Consider the following 24,134-nt stretch of genomic DNA (forward strand, 5'->3'; position numbering starts at 1 on the left):
CTCTGGGTTGGGCTGTGACATGTGCAGCCCCTCAAGCCCCCTCGCGAGCCTGTGGCTGTTTCCCACAACTGTGGGGACAACTGCGGGGACAACTCTTCTCTTGACCCTGGTGCCTACTGCCACCGCCAGAGATCAGACCACGAAGGTCTGGTGAGGTTTCAGGGCGCAGGCGTGCAGGACGGCTTCCTGCTTAGAAGGGCGTGGACTTCTCCAGCCCGCCGGTGTCAGCAACAGTGGCAGCCGAGGACCAGCGCCGGGAAGGGGGCAATCCCTCACCAGCCTGGTGAAACCATTCTCTTCTCCACCTCCCCTGCTCAGACCCGAACACTAGACCCCTAGGAGCTCCAGATCCTTCCCTTCAGAACGTTTCTTTCTCAGCTCGTTATTCTACAGCAACTCCAACCCTTATTTAGCATTCAGTCCTTCTTCTAGACCGAACGCTTCACAGGGGACCATGTCAGCTTTCGCTCACACGGGGATCCTGAGGACCAGACAGACACCGGGCAACACGAATGAATGAAACGGTGGCCTGCCATCACACAGCTGGTTAGACCTACGCCTTTCTGAACACCTTCTTCTCCTAAATCCGTTCTACTCAGACCGAAGGAAAGAATTCTTCACCAGGAGGGAAGACACAAGTTCATCCAGGAGGAAACACCTTCGTGGAACACAGACGTGACGTAGATTTAGGAAAAAAGGGCAGGCATGGGAGAGGGAGAGAGCGAGAAGGTGCCGGCTCCTCGGTGGCCCATCCGCTCTGGGCTCCCAGGACACGTGACCACAAAGGGGGCGGTGGAGGCTGGGACTGGCCTGGACCGGCTGCCCCCAGGCTGTTACCGTTTGCTGGGCCAGGGGCTGAGTGGGGGTGAACGTGGGCTGTGACGGCACCAGAACCAGCACCTGGAAGCACCGAGGAGAAGGAGATGGGCCCCAGATCCCAACAGCTCTTCATCACCCCCCGCCCAGTGCCGGGACAGAGCCTGGGTGCCTCACATCGAGCCTGGGTTCTAAACACCTAGAGAAGCTGCCTGCAAGTGGCCTCCCCTGGGGCAGGCGCTGCGCTCGACTGCTTCACGGGGGTTTCCCTAACGGATCCCTCACTTGCCTGGGAGGGATCACCGGTCCCGATTTACAGAGGAGGAGACCCAGGCAGGCAGGAGTGGCTGTGCAGGGGCCACGGAGAAGAGCTGAAAGCCTAAAACTCCCAACCCCGGCCTGGCCAGATCCACATACCTCCGGCCAGGGTTTGCACCGGTGCCTAGGAAGCGGGGCCACTCAGAAGGGCTGAGTCCCAGGCCCGCATTTCTCGGCCAGGAGCACAGACCGACCCTGGCTGACCTTGTGCGTGCATCCAGGCCCCTCTAATCAAAACCAGACCTCGTGCTCTCCTCCCTGCTCGGGGCAGGCTCCAAGGCGCCGACAGGCATTAGGAGAAGTCAGGTGACACGAGGAGTCTGATTTGCCAAATGGCCCTGGGCTCATGGGCCCTCCAGGGAGGAACAGGGATCAGGGGGCATTTAGGTGCAAAACAAGCTGGGTCTCTGCACCCCCGACGCACTCTGAGGTTTGAGTGATGCTCCAACAAGCATCACTGTGGTCGGCATGCACTCGTGGCGGGCAGTTGTCACAACCGACGGAGGCTCAGGAGGGAGGCAACCTGCCGGGTCACCTGCGCCCGTCTCCGGCCACTGGCATTAACGAGCGGTCAGCAGACGTGCTGTGCACTTGGCCTGTCTTCTTCAGACCTTCCACACGGCCTGTGGGAGCCCTGGAAATGCTGTCACTCGCCCCTCGGGAGGTACCCCGGAAGTTGTCTGCTGCTTTTTGGATGGACTCGTTGCCCAGATTTAAAACTTGGGAGATGGACACAAAAATCCTAATAAGAGAAGGGACTTCTTTAACCAACATGCTGGTTGGTGCTGGTTAACAAAGACTGGGCTTGAGGCCCCCAAATCTGTACTCTGGCTAAATCTCAAGTCCTGGCGTCAGGATCTGGTCAGCCCAGGGCCTTTGGGAAAGGTGAGGCACGTGGGCTCAAGGCTCTACTGCACGCTTAATTTGAGGCCCAGCCCCTGAAGTATCTGAGAGGCCCTGGAAGTCCTCCACTCTCCCCTCCAGCACGTTTCCCACCTCTGCTCAGCCAGCTTCCCACAGCTGCCCTCTCTGCACACCATCTAAACTCCTGCCCATGCTCTGGCGGCCTCACAGGGTCCGGGCCCTGCCAGGCTCCCCTCCTCCTGGGCTCCTCTCCCCTTGGCTCACTGTGCTCCACCGCCCTCCCCTTCGTTTTGCTTTCGGCCCGAGTCTGGTCCATTCCTGCCTCAGGGCCTTTGCAGACGTGCTGCCTGGCACGCTTCCCCCAACTCTTCCCGCGGCGGCTCTTGGCCATTCTGTTTCAGCTCACGTGTGGCTTCCGCAAAGAGGAAGCCCGCCTACTTCTGTCTGTTCTGCCACCTTCTTTCTTTCCTGACCGGCCTCATCACATCACAGCTGAAGACGTGCGCTGGGATCCCGACTCCGCCCTTTCCCTATGGTGTGACCTCGGGCGAGTCTCCTAACTTGACTGCTTTGGCTTCCTCCGCTGTCCCAGGGTCATAACATCCCCGCCTCACCGGGTTGCTGTGAGGGCCTAGCTCAGAGTGAGCCCATGACCCCTCGGCAGCCAGCCGGCCGCTCTCCACGTTACTGTGTCCCCTGACCCTACTCCTCCGCCTGCTGCTGAGGTTTGTCCGGTGACATCCTTAGCCAGACGAGTGCCTCCGGGCCCAACCGGGTCCCGGTTACCGACAGAACGCGGCCGGGGTCTTGTATCCGGCCTCGCGTCGGTCCCCCCTTCCCGCGCACCCTCCTTTCAACCAGGGGCCTCACAGCTTCACCTGGACCCCGCTCGTGGGAAAGCTGCTCTTCAAAGGAACAGGGCAACACCGCCTGGCGGGAAAAGAGGCTCGGCCACCCCGGCCTCGGGGACTTCACGGCTTGCTCAGAGCCGTCGCCCTGTAAAGCCCCCCTCCGCGAGGGAAGCAGGACTCCCTCCTCACCACCAACGTGCACTCGCTTCCCCATCAATCGGCTTCCTATAAAACTCGGGTTGGGCCCCCGGTCCTCATCTGGGGCAGCTGGACCGCGCAGCCCTGCAGCCCCACAGCCCCGGCCGCAGGCTCCCGGGGAAGTCCGCACGACACAGCGGCAGCGGGCACCAGGGCGTGCAGAGCTTGGCGCCCACGTCCTTCTGGGGACACGGCAGAGTGGGGACCGCCGGGCTTGTCGCGTCCTTGAGGAAATCGCCTGAACAAGCACGGAGCATCGAAGGCATCCAGTGAAACGGCTCTGCTTCCCTATCCCGGGCTTTGGACCTTTAACCGTTTCCTTCTTTTCTTTCTCAGGAATTGCTTCCAAATAACAAGCACACCCAGCGCCCCCCAGCCTCGCCTTGCAGCCCCTGTAGCTTTAGTGCACGCAGAACACTGCACACGCAGGGTCTCGTCCCCCCTTCCGGAGAGCCTGGCGGGGCACCGCCACATCTCCACGCTGTGGACAAGGAGGCTGAGGTTCTCGGCTCACCGCCAGGGAGCAGCAGCACCGGAGTCGTGCCTGGCAGGCTGCGCCGGAGCCCGGGGCCTGCCCTTCTGTCCCCATGTTTCAGTGTGAGCCACTCCCTGGTCTCCTGCTGGCGCCACGGACCCCGGGCTGGGCCCTCACAGGGGCCCCTCGAGGCCCCTCCGGTATCTCCGACGTGTCAGGGGTCAGCGATGGGGGAGGGGCTCAGGCCGGGGCCAGGCGGCTGTCCTGGCCTCCTTCCCCATCTACTCTCTTGACCGCACACGATGGCCGGGCCCCAGGAGCGCTGGTCCCCGCGCCTGCCCTCAGCCCACTCCATTGCAGCACGCAGCCTGCCCCGAGGTTCCAGACCTTGCCATTAACTTCAGCAAGATATGCCTCTGTGCCTTTGCAAATGCTGTTCCCTCTACCTAAAAGCCCCTCTCCTCTACGCATGTGGGTCCTGCCTTCTGGCCAGCTGTCCTACCTCACAGTCCTGCTTCTCTGGGCCCAAACTCTGACCACCCCTCCTCTGATACTGTGGACCTTCACTGCCAGGCTTGGCTGGAGGCCAGGCTCTGTCCCAGCCTGGGGCTGTCTGCAGGTTACTCCGGCTGGCCAGTGCTCCCCAGTCCCTCTGTACTGGCCCGGGCCGGCCTGCCATCCCACCCAACAACCAGAGGGAGGCAGGCTCCCGACCACAGGGACCCTCTGCTGGCTGGTGACCCGGTGAACGTTCAGAGACCAGGAAATTGGCACTCGGCCTGCTCAGGCCTCCAGCCCACCTTGGGGAAGGGGACCATGGAGAATGGGGCCCCACTCTTCCTGGCCACAGCCGGCCTTCAGCCCAGAAAGGAAAACAGCTTCTCTGGTCACATCTGCCCATTGGTGGCCCCACCTCGCCGCCACATAAAAACACCAGGAACACCAGCAGTCCCGGTGTAGCGGGCGGTGGGCGGGAGCTGGGAGGAGCCCCGCGCAGAACGGACACCAGAAGCACAAAACAGCCATTCAGGCCACCACCAAACCGCGCCCCGCCCCCCGCCTTGACCCTGAGGCCCCCGGAGTCGAGATGTGGAGAAGGGGGTTTCCAGGGGCCGCCGGATTCTGCGGGGCGGGGGCGGGGGCGGGGGCGGGGGCGGGGGCGGGGGCCTGGTCAGCAGGGCCGCACTCACCGTTGGAGCGGTGGATGCAGGTGTGCTGGTTGTCGCTGAGGAAAAAGCCACTGTGGCACTGACACTCGTAGCTGCCCATGGCATTGACGCAGATCTGCTGGCAGCCACCGTTGTTGTCCTGACACTCGTCCACATCTGCAAGGAGAGGCGGAGAGGCGGAGAGGGGGAGGGGAGAAATCGCACCTGGGGCCGGAAGTGAGACGCCACCAGCTTCCCAGGCTGCCCAGAAGGCGCTGCACACGCGGCAGCACTCTGGGGACGCTCCACAGGGGGACCCCGCGGCTACACCCCGCAGGGGGGCCAGGTACTCCGCGGAGGTACTCCGTAGAGGTAGTGACGATGCTTGTAACGCCAGCTGCCTGTCGGTAACCTACGCGACCGGCGCTCTTCTAAGCATCCGACCCGTACTAACTCCTTTCATCCTCACGGCAGCCCTGTAGATCAGATCCGGGTACTAGCCCATTTGCTAGATGGGGAAACCGAGGCCCAGAGGGGCCAAGTCACCTGTCCCGGGTCCCACCTGATAGTCCGACTCCCAAACCGTGGTCTCACTGATCCTGTTGGGCTCTCCCTCTCCGGGAAGACCGCAGCCTGCACTGCCCTTCCCCAACCCACGGAGCCTCGCCAAGCAAATTCTCCCGTCCCCTCCGTCTTCAAGCCTACCTCAGAGTTACAACCAGTAACACGAGACCCCGCAGCCTGCTTTCTGCCTCACAAATGGACTTCAAACGTCTAAGAATGGGGAATTTTTTAAAAGGCCCCGACCTCTGGCCACCAAGACGGCCGCAGAAGGCCTCTAAGCGGTCTTTCCTGCTCTCTAGGAGAGAGAGACCTCAGGGCTGACACTCGGCGTTGACCAGAGGCTGCTGGCACAAAGGCGGCTATTGGCTGAAAAGAGTCTTTATGGAGTTCTGGGCTTGAACGGAACAGCATGTTTCAATTACCAAAGTCATAACCCCTTACACTGTCAGTTTGTGTAACGGAAGATGGGCTTCTTAAACCTTAACGTGCCGTGTCTGTATCGTCATTTTAACAGGCAAATGTATGAAACCACAAAGGCAAGGTGAGCTACCAGCCGCTTCTAGCCAATCCCCTGGCCCCCAACACACACACACACACACACACACACACACACACACACACACTTTGGCCGTAAGCTTTTAATACAGTTGTCCTTCACACAGCCATCTTCCAGTACTGACCTGCACTGAACCAGGAGAGGACTGAGCCCTGGAGCTAGGTCAGCTGGGTCCTACTGAGGCTTAGGGACAACACGTCGCTTCACCACCCAGGAGACCACATGGCTGCCTCCGAGAGGCCGATGCTGAGGCAGGCCATTATTCTCTAGCAAGCTCAAATGTCAGCTGTGTGGCAGCCCGGAGGGAGGCAGGACTCTGAACTCTAAAAGCCACGAGCAGTTACAGCTGAAGTGGGGAAGGTGGCTCTTGCTGAGAGGAGACACAGTGGGGTCCCGGGGGAGCTGGAAATGACACAGAGGGATTATTCTGAAAACCTTTCTCCACTCAACGGAGTCTTACTCACTGACGGCTCCCTAAAGGGCCACCGCCAGTGCCCCCTTTGCGGGGGGCACCTCCCCTCCAGGGGTGGCTGCCTCTGGGGGTCTGTCCCTCGCCGGCACTAGACCCTGAGCAGCTCTAAGCCAGGGACCGAGTCCTGTTCATCCTACCGATAACGACGCGAAGCTGACATTCCTCCAGGGCTCCTTATGCGTCAGGCACAGGGGCCTCACAAATATCCCCGCGCTCCACCCCTGCGGCAACCCTGAGCGACAGGCTGTGTTACGGCCTCCACTCTACAGGTGAGGGCACTGAGGCGCAGAGAACCAAAGTAACTTGAGCAAAGTCACACGGCTGCTCAGGGCAGAGGCAGGACTTAGACCCGCCGTTCACCTCCCGAGCACGTGGCTTTGCCCTGCCGCTCAGCTGGCCGTGCCAGAAAGTGTGTCGAGACCAACGCTACGAAGAGCCAGCTACTCTTAACACGAGCCTGAGCGGGGTGCCGCCTTGAACGTGTTTGGGAACCCCAGATGCAAACGCAACGCCGGAGCCAGCCTGCCGTGGGTAACACGGGGCCTGTCCCAGCGCACCTGGGGTTAGTCCCGTCTCTGTCCCAAAGACACGCCACTGAGGCACTGGCACCCCGGTGCTGGCACACGTATCACAGCGAAACCCGCTTCTGGGACTCGGTCCAGACCCCCTTCAAATCACATGCTTTGCTGTTCTTCCCATGGTTCTCAGCTTCTTTGCTCTGCACCTTGGCTTCTCCACCCCTAGTAAAGGTTCAGTTGGTAAAACAAACCAGATACAGGCCCTCAAATGCTGCACTGGTGGCGAGAAAGCGCTGCTTTGACACCACCGTGAACGAGCTCCCTGGAGCCCCCCGCCTGGCCCGGCCCATCTCCCTTCACTGGAAGCCAGGAACCCGAGGGCAGTTAATACTGCATGCATCTCCAGAAGTTCAGGGAGCTGGCAGAGTGGCTGTGCCTTGGGACAGCGCTGTTTACACTAGCAGGGAACAATGACTCTCAAACACTGATGAATAATTTGAAACAAATGCAAGGCCGTGTAAACATTTCTTTTCCCTGCTCCCAAATGACAAAGCCCCAGGATTAAGCAGGGAGGGAAGGGGGCGGCCCCCTCTGCGCCCTTTTTCCACTGTGGTCCCAACACAGGCCTCCCTCGAGCCGGGCAGGAAACCACAGCCTCACAATCCCTTTGGGGAGCCTGCGGTCGTCACCAGCTTCTCTAAGGGCTGGATCGGGGGCCTGATGCCCACCTCATGCCCCTCACACCCCCGTGGCTCAGCCCTCCACGCGGGGCTCACAGTCAAGTCTGAAGAGGCACCAGCTGGAGGAGCTGGGGCCGTGGGTCGGCCACCCACCGACCTCGGGCAGACTGGGTTCACCTGGAGGCCCTGGCCAGGCCTAGCACAGCACTGCGGGAGACACTCGGCCCCTGGGCCCTCCTGATGGGGGCAAGCCCAGCACACATTGTTCCTTGGCCCCCTCAGGACTTAGAAAACTCTGTCATGAGAGGTCCTGCGGGGCAAGGAGGGAGCCTACATCTGGGAGTTCTGGCTCTGGCCTTTCCCCGCTCTCCTGCGATCTGGTTTCTCTCGACGAGGACGCCTCAAGCCCAATCACGGCGACGAGAGCCGGTTCCCCGAGTAGTTCTGCTTAACACACCACCCCCGACCTTACACGCTCATGTCTCTGACGCTCCTCCTCTCTGAAGTCTTCCCGGCGCCCGGAAGACTGTGCTCATCCCGTGCCCAGGCTTGCTCTGCCCCGGACCTCGGGCTCGGTCGTCCTGTGTCTCTGCTCTGGGCCGAGGAGAGCCCTGAGTCTTTATATCCCTGTGCCCCGCTGACGGTCAGACCGAGCGGGTGCTCAAGTGTCTGCAGGAAGAACCGAATGGCACACGTGTGTCTGCACTCGCCACCGATGGGGAGCTCGCGACCCACAAAGGCCAGTCCCCTGGAGCGGCGTGCTGTCCCGGTTCCTTCTGGGCACACGGAGGGGGCTCGTTTGGGGCTCCCCGCAGCTGCATTTATCTCCGCTGTTCTCGGAATAGCCCCCTGTTCACGCTTGCCTTCCTGTGATCACACCCACCTCCTCCTGGGATGCCCTCTCCCTCCTTGTCCAGACGGAAGTTCTTGCCTTTGAGAACCACCCAACAGGCTTTCGTTCATCAGTTCCCTCCACAAACACTGGGCGCCTACTACGTGCCACGCTCCCCAAGGGCCGCCAGGGCACCAAAGTGAACCCAGCTGCTGCCGTACTGGACCTGAGCAGAGGCGGGAGGCTTCGTGGAGGGCCGGGCCGGAGGCGGCAGGGAGGTCTGTGACTCGAGGCCGGGGCAGGAAGAGGTGTCGCAGAAGCCGACTCTCGCCGAAGGGGTGTGGCAGGGCACAGATGGGGAAGGGCCCGCGACCGCTGGGGCAGAGGAGGAGTTCTGGAAGCTGTGCGGCCTACACACCCCCCATTAAGGAGACCCCAAGGGCCCTCACAAACCCCGGCTCTGTCCGGGTCCCCCTGGCCCCCGTTCTCACCGGTGCTGCCGGGGGAGGGGACAGTCCCCGGGGAAGATGTCTGCGCAGCCCGACAAGCCACAGTAGCGCCACCGCCATGGCCTTGGGCAGAGGCTGAGCCCGCTGCGTGCAGTGAGGGCCCTGAGCAAGCCTGTTTCCGATCCAGGCTGCACGATGCCTGAGTGGGCTCTGGGTGGGATACAGGGGCTGCTCTGCCTCTGAATCCTGCCAGCAGCTCATGGTCCTTCATCTGCTTTTGCGGCCACACTGGAATGTTCCCAGAAGGCAGGGAGCGCCCTGGCCCGAGGACGTTGCGATAAAGCAGAGAGGAGGGAGGCCCTGTGGGTTTGGGGGCAGACCTGAGGCTCCTAGTGGGAAACTCTTTTAACTGGCAATGGAAGAGCTGATGACTATACTGTGCAGGAACGACCCCAGCAGCCGCAGCGCTGCGAGGGTCTTGGGTGGCCCTCTGTCAGGGGCTGCCTGCCCCGGCCGGGCCACTCTCTGGAAGGCCCCAGCCCCCGGCCTTAACACACAAACACATCTCTGTGCCACTGGGACTGGTAGAGCCCCTGACTCTTTTGGGCTAGGGTGGGGGCAGCAGGCGAAGGGTGCTGGGAGGGGAGGGGAGGGGACACTGAGCTGCGGCTGGCCACGGCGGCAGGGGGCCCTTGACCGGCGGGGCTGAGGGACACCCTCAGAAACGGACCATCCCAGTGCAGTCTGGGATAAGACATGGGGCCGCCGCTCTGTGCAGGCTGCTCCCCAGCCTGAGGCCCAGCGTCTGGGGGTACGGCGAGCACTCACTCGTCCAGCCAACGGCTGAGGGAGGACCGAAGGTGGGAGGCAGACCAGGGTGCCAAGAGGGGCTTCACTCCAGCCCTGCCCTCCCCTGCCCACCTCCCCTGGCCTGAGCAGCCCCCTCCTGTCCCTCCCACCACCCGAGCAGTGGCCAAGGATGCCGACTTCCTCACCACCCTGCCCGTCTGTTTTGCCTCCACTACTGTGCCACAGCCCTGGGTCGGGCCTCAACTCCTGCCTGAAGGCACAGTCTGTGTGCTTCTGCTAGGCCTCCGGGCCCCCAGCCTCCCCTCCCAATCCCAGTGGCCGCTGTGACCAGTTCTAGTCGGAAGAGGCCAGGGCACCTCGGCACCAAAGACAGAGTCCGAGCGGGGTCTCTGGGGTCAGGTGCCCCCACCTTACACCGTAGCGCCTGACGGGAGGTCTGGGTGCTGGGGTCGGGGGGGAGACAGCCCTCAGCTGGCTCTCCGGCCCATGTCTGCTCGGTGGGCCCGCCGGTCCCGAGCACGAGAGTGCTGCGTCTGAGACGGGCTCACGGGCTGCGACGGACGGCTGCTCTCTAGCCGACGCCCACAGGCTGTAGGTTGAGCTGGTTCCGAAAGGCCTCTGCAGGCAGGGCTGCGGTTTGCCCAGGAGGTCTGTTTATTTTTATTAATAGCTGGCTGTTTGTCCTCCTTTGGACCAAGAATCCAGGTTTGCAGTTATTTATAATAACTAAAAATTACTTCTGGACCCAGCTTTGCTTGCTTTGTGTTTCCCACGAACATTTCACGATTCGAAACAGAGACTCTGTGTTCTGCCCGGGCCCCACCCGTGTTCTCGTGGCTGCCAAGGGCCTACTATGTGTCAGACCCCGTGCCTGGCCCCGGCACCACAGGTCCCACCGAGGGTCCGAGGACAGAGGCAGAGGCCCCGGCCCATCGCAGGAACCGAACTTGACCTCCAACCCTGAGAGCTCCCTCCTGGTCCCTGAGGGCTGAGGCCCCAACCCTCCCCTGGCCCCTGTCAGAAGGGAGGCTTAGGCACAAAAGCCTCTTGGCCATCGAGCGGCTCTTGCAAAATTGCATTTGATGAGTTAAGTGTAAATAAATGAGAACCAGATGGATTAGATTTCGGGTAAAATACACACGGGTCTCAGAGCTTTGAGGCCTGGGTTCTGCCAGATCCAGAACATTCCCTGAGCTGTCAGAGGTGCTGGCAGAGGCAGGGGGGAGGTATGACGGGGCCTCCCGGGACCTCTCCGCTTCCTGGTCTGGGCATCAGCTGGGCCTTCTCTGCGGGGCCTGACTCTTAAGCAGGTCAGCCGTATGCAGAAGACACACGGTCCCCCACCGTAGTCCTGCTCTGACCCTGAGCCCCCTGGGTTGGGCCTGGAGGTTGCTGCCCGGTCCGACTGAGGACCACTCTCTTTACGCTGTCTCTGCGATGTCTCCCTGGGACCGCTGCCCACGGGTTCTAACTCTTTTCCTACCAGGTCACACCAGCTGGGGTGTAAGATTTGGTGAGTAACTTGCTGCGTGACCTTGGGCACGTCACTTACCCCTTTCGGGCCTTGGTCTCCTTCTTCACAAAACGGGGATAACAGGCACCTTAAGTTGTCTGGGGAACTAAAGGAACTAATGCAGCGAAGGACTCGGCTCGGTGCCTGGCACACACACACTACCAGTGAACGTTAACAACCGTTGAACAAAGCCGCTGCCAGGGCTTCGGGGAATCACAGGTGTGAACGTGCCCCAGGGGACGGTAAGGTCCCCGCCACACCGGAAAGTGACACCAAGCTGCGTCCAAGGGAGCCCCCCGTGTGGCCTCAGCAGAGCAGCTTCAGCTTCCGGAACTGCTCCCTCCTGACACAGGTTCTGGCTAGCTCACCACCCTGTCACCCTTCTCGGGGGGACCGCAGTCTATCAGGGGCTTCACGTTGGCTCAGAACTGGACTCAGAGCCACGTGTGTGGCCTGCTCGGGCTGTGGGACAAGCCCCGGCCTCTGCACGTGCCACCTCAGTCTTCATTCATCGAGATACGACTCACGTTACATAAAATTCACCACCTTAAGGAGGACGGGTCAGTGGTTCTTGGCACATTCACGAGGTGGTGTGAACAGCACCAAGATCTGATTCCAGAACATTTCCCACCACCCCAAAGAGACGCCCTGTGCCCATTTTCAGTCAAGCCCAATTCTCCCCTCCCCCAGCCCCCGGTAACCATTAGCTTACTTTCTGACTCTACGAACGTGCCTGTTCTGGACCTTTCGTACCACTGGGGCCACACAGCGTGCGTCCTCCGCGTCTGGCTTCTCTGACACCCCATGACGTCTTCAAGGTCCTCCCACGGCAGAGCACACGTCATTCGTTCTTATGCCTGAATAATATTCTATCGTCCGGATAGACCACGTTTTGTCTACCCGTCCACCAGCTGCGGGACGTCCGGGTGGTCTCCCCCTCCTTAGCTGTTAGGACACACGCTGCTGTGAACGCCACGTATGAGCCTTTGAGTGAACACATTTAAACTCTCTTGGGTGGGTACCTAGGCACGGCATCATCGGGTTATAAGGTGATTCCACGTTTCACTTCTGGAGGCACTGTCACACTGCTTCCCACGGTGGTGGCACCATTCCACGTTCCCATCGGCAAAATATGAGGGTTCCAATGTCTCCACATCCTTGTCAACACTTCCTGTTTTCCATTTTTTAAAATGATAGACATCCTGGTGGTTGTGACATGGCACCTTATCGTGGCTTTGACTCGCGTTTCCCTAATGACGCCGAGCACCTTTCCACGTGCTTGCCGTCCGTTGGTACATCCTTTCTGGAGCAGTGTCTATTCAAATCCCTTGCCCACTTTTACACGGGGTTGTCTTTCTACTGTTGAGTTCTGAGAGTTCTTTGTGTGTCGCAGATACTAGCCCCTTACCAGACATATGGTTGGCAAACATGTTTGCATTCTGTGGGCACAACCTCCTGCAAAGCAGCCTTGGGAGCACGGTGCCCTGGGCGCTGTGCCCCGGTGGGGCCCAGGTCCACGAGGCCTGTGCTCCTCTTGGGCTCCGATCTCGGGAGACGTCGCCCCGTCCCACGGCCTTAACTGCCGCCTATTTGCCAATGCCGCTAAGACCTCTAGGCCCGCTTGCTCCACTGTCCTCAGGCTGAGATATCAACGGCTGACCCAGATGTCCAAAGCCACGACAAACCTAACACGGCCCTTGCTGGACTCCTGATCTGACCTCCTGTGAGAACGGAACAGAACAGAGCGAAGCCTGGCCCCGCCCTCGGCCTTCCCCATCTCGGCCAATGGCAGCACAGCTCACGGCGGCTTCTGTCATCCTGGAGCCCTCCCTTCCCCGCTCCCCGCCTCTAAGCCCTTAGCAGGTGTGGTCCTCAGCTCTGCCTGCAGATCCAGCTCCCTGCCCCCTCCCCTCAGGTGGCCGGGTCCAGCTCCCCTCCTCTCCGGCCTGGATTACAGCGGTGGCATCCCAGGTCTCCCTCCTTTCACCCTGGTCTCACCACCCCGCTAAACCACCCTGGAGAGTGTCAACCAGCCGCGCTATCCCCTGCCTGAAAGCCTCCAAAGGATTCCTCGTCGGCTTCGAATAAAACACAAACTCCCCTCTCTGGCCGGCGAGGCCCAAGCGAACTGCTCCGTCCACGCCGGGGGAAACACCTCTGCCTGTGTCGCTCTCTCCCCAGGGAATGCAGAGTCCTCGAGAGGGAGGACCATGGCTGTCTCGAGTGTTGCTGTATCTCAGGGTTTGACATAGTGCCTGAGGCACATAAGCCACATCCGTGGGCCGAGTGACCGACTGACAACTACAAAACGTGGCTGGGGGCGGTGGCTCTGGCCCGGAGGCCCTGGTTCTCGGCCTGTCCCACAAGGGCTGCCCTGTGTGGCCCCGGAGGGGCTGCCTGGCGACACCCAGTTCCCGGATCCAGCCAAGGAAGCAGCTCTGGGTGAGTGAGAAGCCTGAGTGCTGGCCGGGGGGTCCCGGGGGGCAGAGGCTGCGGGCCCGTCGGGAGGGCGAGTGAGGGCTGGTCAGAGAAGAGCTGTGCTCGTTTATTCACCCGCGTCAGCCTTGCCTGGGAGTGAGCCCCGTCGGGGGGGTGGGGGGTGGGGGGGGTGGGATCGGGGTGGAGGAGGAGTGGACATCCTCAGATGCTGGCGGCCTGTGAGCTTTGCTGCTCGATGAACGAGTGAAGCCACACAGGGCTCTTGCCACGTCAGCCCTGCCCACAGTGCCCCGTGTCCTCCTCCCTCGCCAGTGCCTTCAGCGGTACAAGGACAAACGTCTTCGGCCAGAGAAAAGCCGTTCTAAGTGGGCAGCGCTTTAAGAAGCAGGTAGAGGGGACGGGGGTTTGGAGGCGGTGGGACGCGCTCCTGAGGGACGCCGCCCTGGCCTCCGCCACACCGCCACGGCAAGACCAGCTCTTCCTTTAATGTCTCAAGCACGGGCGGGAGAGGGGGCTGCAGGAGGCGGCAGGGGAGCCGTGTGCCCTGAGCTCCTGCTCGGTGCCAGGTGCGCTCGTGACAGCCTCTCACCCAGGGCCTCAGCCCGAGGCAGCGGGAGCGTCATAACCAGGAGCTTCGAGCGGCGAACGGCCCGCCCTTGGTCACAACACGCGCGCGCCGGTGCCAGGATGGGAACTGGACACTTCATCCCTGCAGCCTCGGGCCTCTGACAGCCCAGCTGTGAACACGATCCTGGCCGGACGTCTGTGGGAGGCACTCGAGTTTTAAAAACTTCTTTTGATGGGGAGAAGAACAGAGGACTGGCAAGGGGGAAGGGGAGGAAACCCAAACAAACAAATCCCGGAACCAAAGGGAGAAGCCGTGAGAAAAGAAAGGGGAAAGGCTCTGACGGATTCTTCGTGAACATCCTCAGAAACAAAACAGGCCCCTCTGGATGCGGTTAGTTCCCCCTCGGGCCCGTGCGCGGGGCGGGCCGGGCACACGCACGGCCTGCCGGGCCCAGGAGGGCCCCGGAGCTCCCGAGGCCACCCGGCTGACACAGTCCTTCCTGCCGGACGCTGGCCATGGCACGTGCTTCCCAGCCTCGGTACTGCCTGGAATTCTGGACCAATTCTTCCCGATTAAACTCTACGGTTTCTTCCGCTTTTTTCAAAGCTGTTGAGTATAAAAACCAGTGTCCTCCCCACGAGTGTCAGCACTGCCGGAAGTTCTCCGTGAAGGTGGGGCCCCCAGGCCCTGCGGGCTCCCGCCCCTGAACGGCCATGGTGCCTCAACTGGGCCTGCTGTGGACTAGTTGGTTCCTTCCCACACTAAGTGGTCCTTTGCTGACAGGCCCTGGGTGGGCCATGGAGCTACAATGGGATGGGAAAAGGTTTTGTGCCGACTTAAGAAAATGGCAGAGGGGCTGCAAGGGGGCGGACGTGGAGGGGTGAGTGTGGGCACCAAGGGGCTCCCCGGAAAAGGGGGCACCGAGGGTGGCTGACGTGCTGGGAGACCACCACGGCTCCCCGTGGCCAAGCCCACCCTTTCTAGCCCATTTGTGGCCCTTCTCCCCCCAAGACACGCAGCACGGCTCCCTATCACTTGTCCAACAAAACTATTTAAGATTTTGAATTTACAAGGAATTCTGAAAAACAGTGGGAAAAAAACGGGTCAACAGTCTTATGCTCTGGCTGCGACCATAACCATAGGCATCTATTTTGTTTCTGTCTTTTCTCGTGGGCCGATGTTCTCCTAGTGCAAACGGGTCTCTCTGTATGTGACCTGCTCGTTCACCCTTCACTGAAAGCCGCGCTTTCCGGGGCTCATCCCTGGTGCCCTCCTCACCTGCTGCCTGTCCAGCCGGCAGGCGACCCCCGCCCAACCACTTGGTGCACTTGTCTCTGTTCCGGACCCCGTTAGTAAACTCCCCTACGAGGGACACAGGGCACGTAGAGCCCTTTCCGTTTTAGGGTTTCTTTCCTTCAGATGGATTCCCAGAGGCGGAGTCCCAGCCAGAGACTGCCAGCTTTTCGCTTCTCATCCCTCCCCACGGGACGCCGTTAACCTGCTGGTTTTGCCCCTTGGAGCCTGCCTGCGCCGGCCGCTGCCTCTTCCGAAGTCCCTTCCTAGTGCCCACGTCTTCCCGCAGAGAGCCTTCCGTGATCAGCCCCGTGTGTCCGTTCGTCCACGCCCTCACTCAATGAGGGCGCAGTGAATGCCAAGGCAAGGCCTGCCCTCAGGGAGCTGCCCGGCCAGGGAGACAGAGGTGGGGGAATCAGGAGGGATTAACTACTGTGGGGGTGGGGGTGGGGGCTGGGGTGGAGGGCTGCAGGACAAAAGAGCTTGTGTGAGAGGGCTCAGAGGCCACACTGACAGGCGGAGGGGTCTCTCTCTCTGCCGCGTGCGGACAAGCACGGGGAAAAGATGTGCTCGGTGGTGGGATGTGGTGGGATGCACGTGTGTGTGTGTGTGTGTGTGTGTGTGTGCGCGCGCGTGTGCGTCTGCAGAAGTGGGTGGGGCCCCGGTGGCTGTGGAAGGGGGGCCGGGAGGCAGGCTTGAGTCTGGGATGTGCCCGACGCGCAGCCGAAGGGGACCCCTGACATGCTCACACCTGCAGACACAAATCTCCAGGTCTCGGGCATTTAGCTGACGGAAACTACCCTCTTACGTGTCACCGTACTCCGAGCCCATTCTCCTGCCTGGCTAGGCCTCTCCCACCTCTAGGCTTTGCACCTGTTACGCCTCCTCCCCTCACCCCATCTCTACCCGCCACCCGGTGCCCTGTCACTCGGTCCCGGTGGGGTGAGCTGCGTCCCATACTTGGTTTAGCATTAATTACGCCACAAAAATCATCTCAGGACCCCCTGACCTGGCAGATAAGGGCACTCAGGAGGCATCTTTGGACCCAGAGATCACAGATCCTTCCTCCCAGGCGTTTCTAACCAGCCCGCCACAGCAGCAGTGGCTCTCAGCGCCCACAGGCTGCCAGGCGCCCACATCCCGGGCTTTGATTACAGTCCCACCTCTTGGCCACATGATTACGCGTCAACAGCGAGGAAAGTTCTGACAGAACACCGGGAAAGCAGCCTAAAAACATCCGTGCGTGATCATAACCGCGGAAAGTCAGGGCTGCATGCAGACGACACGGGCAAGAACCCGGGGACGCGAAGACCGCAGAGCGGGGCGGGTGGGGAGCTTGTGGGGGTTACCTTCCGTGCAGTCTGTACTCCCTTAACATTTCTGTATAATCGGCACACAGGCGGAAGACGGCTGCGTGAACAGAACTTTTCAGCCCTGCGTGAGGGGCACTGTGACTCCTCAGTTCGAACGCAGGGTGGGAGGCAAGTCCCCTGAAGGCCGAACTGGAGTGCCTGGGACAGGAAGAGAGAGCGCCGGCCCCTTGGGCAGGGGGAGCACAGGGCTGCGAGGCACCCCGGGACAGGCTCAATATGCACGCGGAGCAAAGGCGCGGCCGGCCGGCATGGCAGGGGGAGCCCAGGCCACGGGGGGCTGGCTGCCAGGCCGAGGTGGTGACTCCCCAGCGGCAACAGGGGCCCCAGGAAGACCCCACTCGGGGGGACCTCCGCTAAAGCTTGTCCCAAATGACTGCACGGGCGTCTGGCCCCTCGGTGGCCAGTGAGCGGGTGCGCCAGGGGAGGGAAAGTCGGCCTGTGAGATGGGACCCTCTTCCCCCTGTTAAGGCAGCCCAGGAGGTTGCTGAAGACCCCGGCCGAGCAGCTGGGTGGCTGCCGTGGCTCCCCACGTCCCACAAGCAGGCGTCACAGCTGGGCACAGGGCGTCTCTACTAGCCGGTCTATTTCCAGCCGCACGCGGTTGGGACGAGACGGGTGACGGGGAGGGATGGTGGAGCCGGCAATACACGGGGCTGGCTAGCGGCCACCGTAAACACGGGGCCAGGCCTGTGGTGCCGGGCGAGCAGGGTCACGGCAACATCTGTCCAGAGGCAGTCAGGCTCAACAAACGTCCAGGGTGACCCCAAACCCCGGCGAGGGCCCAGGCGGCTCCAAAGTAAGCAAGATGGTTGGCAGAGGTTCTGGAGGTTCTGGGACACTCATACGTGTTGACTGATGCCCCCTTTTAGGCACATGGCTCATCTCTGGTTTGGGATGTCTGTTTTGGTTGGTAGAGTATTTTTAAGGAGTCTTCACAGGACCCTCAGTTTCTGTTTATTGCTCAGATTCTGACCCAGCCCCTGGCACATAGACCGCAAACAAGATGGAGGAAAGAGTCTGCCGGCCCGTCGCGTCCTCTGCAACTGGGCGTTTTTCTTTGCTGTTTATGGACTTGGCATGTTCTGCCCTGGGACAGAGCAGGACTTCTTCCCCAGGCTCCCAAATCAAGACTTGGTCAACGGTGGTGGGGCTGGCACAGGGGGAGTGACGATCGATTTCAGCCGGGTCCTACCAACGGGAAGGTTGGCCTCATACAGCGATGCGGTCCCTGCCCTGGCCACCCAGCCAGAGGGAGCGCAGGAAGGAGGAGAAGGCAGCGCAGCTCCTGAGGCCTGCTGGGCGCCCCTGTGCTCTCACACAGACCACCTCGCAGCATTTCTGTAGCCCCCTCCCTGGAGTGACAGCGGACAGCTGCCCCCCAACACGCTGCTAGGAAGGGAGCTGGGAGCCAGGCCCCATGTGTCAACTCCCAGGTCCCCATCTCCCCTCGTCTGGAACAGAGACCAGCAGGGGCTGGGCGTGGGGTTGGGGACACAGGGCGCTGCAGTCCCACGGGCTGCGGGGGACACCTCTGCAGCAGATCTCTGCAGCTCTGAGCGCACTGATGCTCTGCCCCCGTGGCAGGCTTGCGCACCCACCACGATCAAATCGTGCTCCTCTGGATGGTCAGAATCAGACATTCCGTCCCGTCTCCAGCCACCTGTCGTCCCCCCATCCCACAAACGAGCCTGTGCTGGGCCTGGGGAAAAGAGCAGAGTCCTGCCGGAGTCTCGCCTTCCAGGGGCCTCCTGAGGCATTAGGGGAGGCCCCAGAGAGGTCCCGTGACAAGCCTGGGGGCTGTGGGTGCCCACGGGAGGAGTGTGTAACTTCTGGAGGGCCTGAGGCCCAAGCCGAGTCCTGGGGGACAAGTGGGAGTCAGCCCTGCATCCGTGAAGAGCAGGGGGAAGGGCGGTTCGGGCAGAAGGGACATCTGCTTATGGACTTGGCAGGCTCTGTCCGGGGACAGACAAGGTGCATGGGTGCAAGGATGCTGCTGGGCAGGATGGGGCGGTGTGTTTAGGGGAATGAAAGCTGTTTGGCCGGCTGGAGATGCCAGTTCTGGGAAAATCAGAGAGAGAGACGGACAGGGGCTGCGTCTGGCAGAGGCCGGGAGGACAGAGCAGTGGGCTCAACCCCCGTCCTCGAGGACATGCCACGCCACCGAGTCATCGAATCACAAGATGCTGGAGGTAAGGAAGGGCTCTGACACCACAGCCAGGCGAGGGGTTCCAAACAGTGCTCCAGCACCCCCCTTGCAGCGGGTGCTCTGCAGAGAGCAGGGCTCTCACGGCTGCCGGCCCTGCCCTCCCACTGCAGCCAGGGCAGTGCCACCACTGCGGGAGGCGGCTCGCACTTAAGGGTTCTGCTGCTAGAAGTCTGAGAACTACCGGGCACATCCCACCCCTCCGTTTCACAGATGATGGGGAAACTGAGGCTCGGAGAGGTGGGGAGTTTTCCAGAGTCCCCAAATAAGTCCATGGTCCAAAGAGCCGGGCCCGAGACATTGCCTTTCCACCCCAGCACCGCCTGGCCCCCTCTGCTCTCCCACACTCCTCCCTGTCCCCATCCTGAGCTGGGTGTAGGCAGGAGGCCACACAAGCTCACTCTACCCCCAGAACGCCCCTGGGTCTGAATCGACCCCGCTCCCCGCACCCCTAGTTCTACAGTGGTTTGGGGGGAAGAAGGAAGCCCATTTATAATGATGCACAAGTTTCTAGCGTTTTTCTTTTTCTCAGGTTAAAGGACCTCCACCAGATGAACAGCTGTAAAAAGCTGGGGGGAGGAGCGGGCCTGACTCTGGCTGGTCCTGGCAGGGCAAGTCCCTCCAACCAGGCGTGTTCCCATCACCTGAATGCGGGCCAAGAGTGGGGAAGGGTGGGGCACAGATAAAGAGAACAGGAAGAGACCTCCGGAGTTCACCTTAAAAAACACTGGTGTTTGTGACTGTGCGAAGCTCGTCAGTTTCACATTAAAGTGGGCGGCGTTTCTTTCCCAGCGAGAAATGCATTTGAGCTGTTGAAGTACAAAGACAAATAAACAGAGGCAGCTGGAACCTTCTTCGTGAGGGGTGTGAGGGAGCAGCACGGTGTCTCCAGCTGTCCTCCAGGGTGAGAGGGGGTGCCTTCAAAAGGGCCTAGGCAGCGCGACCCTTTCATCCTGCCAGGGAAGGCCCAGTCGCCACCCGGAGCATCTGGCGCCCGCAGCGACTTCCTCCCACGGGCGCAGCTGGGTTCCTGGGCCCCGTCGGCCTCCAGGACCCCTCTCCTCTTCCTCCTGAGCCTCTGCTTGGCAGCCCGCAGGGTCACCTGCACATCTATCTTCCCTTCGGATCCGAATGGGTAGGGATCATGCCCGTTTTGCAGAGAACAAAATTGAGCCTGAGAAAGAGGTGGCATGTGTCCAAGGTCACAAAAGGAGTACGTGGCCCAGAGCTGGCACTGGAAGCGCTGAGGCCACGTGGCCCCGTGTCAACAGACAGGGGCAGGCATCAGTGCAAGAGGATGGGGGGAGCTTTCTGACCCGGGGAGGGCGGGGAGCAGCGGCTGCTATGCGGCAGGGGCACCGCGTGGAACGTGAGGCGTGGGCCCCGGCCAAGGGGTTTCACCCACGGCCCAGGGTCCAGCTCAGAAAGTCATTGGTTCTCTTTACAAAGTAGGCTGGCTTCACACACCAGCGGTTAAGTGAGAATTAGGTAACTCACACCCGTCGAGCCCTTGGTCACGTGCCAGGCACCGTGCTACGTGCTGTACAAAGCTCGCCTCATTCCGTGTCCGCATCATCCCTGTGCAGCAAGCACCGCTCGCAGCCCTGCGCTACCGATGAGGATACGGAGGCCCAGAGAAGTGACGTTACTTGCCCAAGGTCACAAAGCAAGTAAGTGATCGATCCGGGATTCAAAGCTAGGCAGGCTCGCTCCCTATACTCCTTGAGGGCTGGGACTATGTCATCTACTTCCTGACAATGAGCTCAGGACAGCTGCTCGTGAGATCTCTATGAATCGAATCCAGCTTTCGCTGCCATCTAGGAGCTCCAGACTCTCATATCCCGCCCCCCCCCACCCCCGCCCCACCGCCCAGACCTGATTACTCCGCCGACTTCCGAACTTACACACCGTTTCCATCTGCACGGCTGTCGCGTGTCCCGACCGAACGTGGCCAGACTGACCCTCAAGTCCGCCCCTCCCAGCTCCAGCCTGACCTGCCCCCCAGGCTTCCGCACCTGAGCCGCTGCCCACAGTTGCCCACAGACTCCAGGCAATTGGTGGTGGTTACACTTTCTCCCCTTACCCCTCACGTCAAACCTGTGGGCGATTCCCGTGGGCGATTCCTGTGGGCTCTGCTTTCAAAATACGTTCTGAATTCAACCACCTCTCGTCACCCACACCGCCGGCACCCTGGAGTGAGCCACCACCGTCTCAGACCCAGACGGCCACAGTGGTCTCTCCCTCTTCCTCCCTGGGACACATTTTCTACTTCATAGCCAGAAAGCAAATCCCTTTAACATGTCCATCAGATTATGTCAATCCCTAGCTAAAGGGTCCCATGGCTCCCAGCTAACTTAGAATAAAATCCCAAGGCCCTTCTAGGACCTATAAGGCCCTGCCTACCTCCTGAGCTCATCTCCGGTCCCTCTCTCCCTCACTCCCGGGCCTCCAGGCACATTGACCTGTTCCCAAACTCACCCAGCTTCTGCCCATTTCACTCGTCCTCTCCCTTCTGCTGGGTGGGAAGATCCTCCCTGGTAATTTTCTAATGGTGGCTTCCTCCTCCTTACTGAGGCCCCCGCCCCCGTGTCCCCTCTGCTCGAATGTGGGGACAAGGCCTTTGTAACCGCCTTGACCAGCAGAATTTCGCGGACGTGTCCTCTGAGGCCAGACCGTCAAACTTCCATGCGCTCTCAGACCCAGCCGCCATGCTGCGGGGAAGGCCACCCCAACCCCTGTGGAGAGACCACACGCAGGGGCCGCCCCAAGTGTTCTGGCCGACGGCCAACATCAACCACTAGACAGCGGCAAAGGAATCTCCAGAGGATTCTAGCCCAGCCATCGAGCCATCGTCAGCCTTCGTGACTTCCCAGCCGGGGCCCCAGACACCATGGAGCAGACGAGCCGCCCCTGCTGTGCCCCATCTGAATTCCTGACCCAGAGGATCCAAAAGCCAAATTAAATGGAATTTTGTGCCACTAAGTGTGGGGTGGTTTTTCTGCGCAGCAGCAGTAACTAGGATTCTACCCTGTCCAGTGCATCATCTCTCTCCCCGTCACTCTCTATCACGTTATTTTGTTTTATTATTTTCAGCGGAGCTGACCTGCCTGATGTTACCTTACTGACTTACACGTTCGCCTGTTTGCTGTCCCCCATCCCCCACCCACCTATCCAGGTTCAACTGGATGTGGGTGATTCTCCTTTTGTTCACTGCTTACTGGTTTCTTCAGCACCCGAAACCATGTCTGGCACACGGCAGGTGCTCCAAACAATTTTCTGGAATAAACGAATGGATGAACACTAGGCGGAGGGCTTTGGGGTCCCTGCCATCACGGCCTTCCACCTGTCATTACAGTCGAGAACGTTTCTTTCTTATGATCCTGGGAGTCCCGAGAGAGATGGCCCTTGATCTTTGCCATGAGCCCAGCATGGAGGTCTGCTGAGTGAGAGGGCCCAGGTTATAAGGCACTTTTGCAAATGTGTTTATTTTTTCATTCTGCAAATACTTTTCGCATGCCTGTGATCTGCCAGACACGGCACTGGGCCCCGAGGAGGAAGGAGGAGGGTTAGAGGAGACAGCTTCTGCTGGGGGGAAGAGACGACCCCAGCCCACAGCCGCAGTGGCCACGTACACAGCGTGGCCACAGGACTTCAGAGCAAAGGCAGAGGCAGGTTGGGTCTTGGGTGACAAGAAGGACCACACCAGGAACCCGCTGCGGGAAGGGCCGCAAGGGAGCAGCAGGGAGGTGCAGAAGGACTCTGTGGGTTTAAGGACGGCGGGGCCAGAGGGCGCAGGTTGGCACAGGTTGGCATAGGTGAGGGGTGAGGGGGAACGGCTGACAGGGCCCTGATGAGGGGCCTCATGAGCCAGTGAGCAGAGGCACTGGGTGCTACTGTGGAAGCCATGGGAAGCATGAGAGAAAGCTCTGGAAGAACAGGGCTCTGCACAGTCACACAGGCTAAGACAACATCCTGAGGGAAGCACAAGGGGGACACAAAGCTGCTACACGGGCCGCAGGCTCCTGCCTGGGCCAGGGGAGGCAGTACGGGCTTCGGGGGAGGAGGTGCCCTGGAAGCGAACTCTGGAGTCAGGGGTTCCTTCTTGCCCCCCAGCACGCCATCCACCGGCTGGGCTTGGCAGATGCTAGGATTTCTGGATGTCCTCAGTGACTCCCCAGCTCGCAGGGGGTGCATACCTATCATCCCATGGAAGGAAGCCCCTCCTTGAACCTGGCCAGCCTCCCAGAGCTGGTGCTGTTCGGGCACCAGGAGGGCAGGGGGCGGTCGGTGACTTACAGGCTCGCGGGCTTGAGTGGCCAAATGGTCCCAGCTCTGCTGGGTGGCCTGGTGTGGGTCACGTTCCCTCCCTGAGCCTTGGTTTCGCCATTCATAAAAAGGGGATACTAATGGCTTCCGCTTGTGGATGCCACGAGGACCAAGTGACAGACGGGAGCACAATATCCTGGACCACTCCGGGCGCGTGGCGGAGACTCACGCAAAGTTCCCTCATCCCGCCTAAGTGGAACTGCCTGCCTAGCACAAGGCTAGGCGTAGAGTAGGTGCTCAATAAGCATTAATGGGAAAGGAGTGATGTAGTTAATGATGCTTTTCTGCGGAACCTGGCTACAGATGGCTTGTGTTCAGCAGGGGAAAAAGTGCTGAGAAGCAAGTTCAAAACTCAAACTGTGAGCAACCTGAGAAACATATTTTTCAGTAAGTCAAGGTAAAGACCGGGGTCAAAGAAAACATCTGGCTAAGTGAACGAGTGGCTTTAGAGAAAAAAGGCCCTTGCTTTGCGGAGATGGGGAAAAATTATCCACTGCTGGTTTTAATTTAAGATGAAAAAAACATCTTATTCTATTAGCCTAAATATTGCTCTCATGTCCAACTGCATGGAGTTTGGAATAATATTTTTCAAACAGAACTACTGCTATTTCAAGTAATTACAATGCTAAAAGCAGGCATTTGGGGTTGAGCAAGGATCTCATCCTGGTTTCAAATCCCTCTGGTGTCATTTTCTGTTATATTTGAGAAATTCCTCAATAAAGATGTCAAATAGAGAGAGGCTTTTGCTCCCCAGAGGGCAGATTTGGCCACCCTCCCAGGCAAGCCATCTCCACAAAAAAATAACCCCGTTTGCTCAAAAGAGAAGGTTCAACTGTGAAAACGCAGGCGAGAAAGGAACCCGTAAGCC

At 60.3% G+C, this 24,134-nt stretch overlaps 1 protein-coding gene across 5 annotated transcripts in view; it reads right to left on the minus strand.

Annotated features, from left to right (window-relative positions):
• The window catches only part of SCUBE1 (signal peptide, CUB domain and EGF like domain containing 1), a 131,643-nt gene that overhangs the window by 76,527 nt on the left and 30,982 nt on the right, over positions 1-24,134 (minus strand). For all 5 annotated transcript variants that reach the window (XM_053226897.1, XM_027070532.2, XM_027070530.2 and 2 more), the window contains one exon: positions 4,713-4,847. In XM_053226897.1, coding sequence (XP_053082872.1) covers positions 4,713-4,847 — 135 coding nt within the window. The remainder of the gene's footprint in view (positions 1-4,712; positions 4,848-24,134) is intronic.

The sequence above is a fragment of the Acinonyx jubatus genome, chromosome B4 (assembly GCF_027475565.1).
Source record: "Acinonyx jubatus isolate Ajub_Pintada_27869175 chromosome B4, VMU_Ajub_asm_v1.0, whole genome shotgun sequence".
NCBI lineage: Eukaryota > Metazoa > Chordata > Mammalia > Carnivora > Felidae > Acinonyx > Acinonyx jubatus.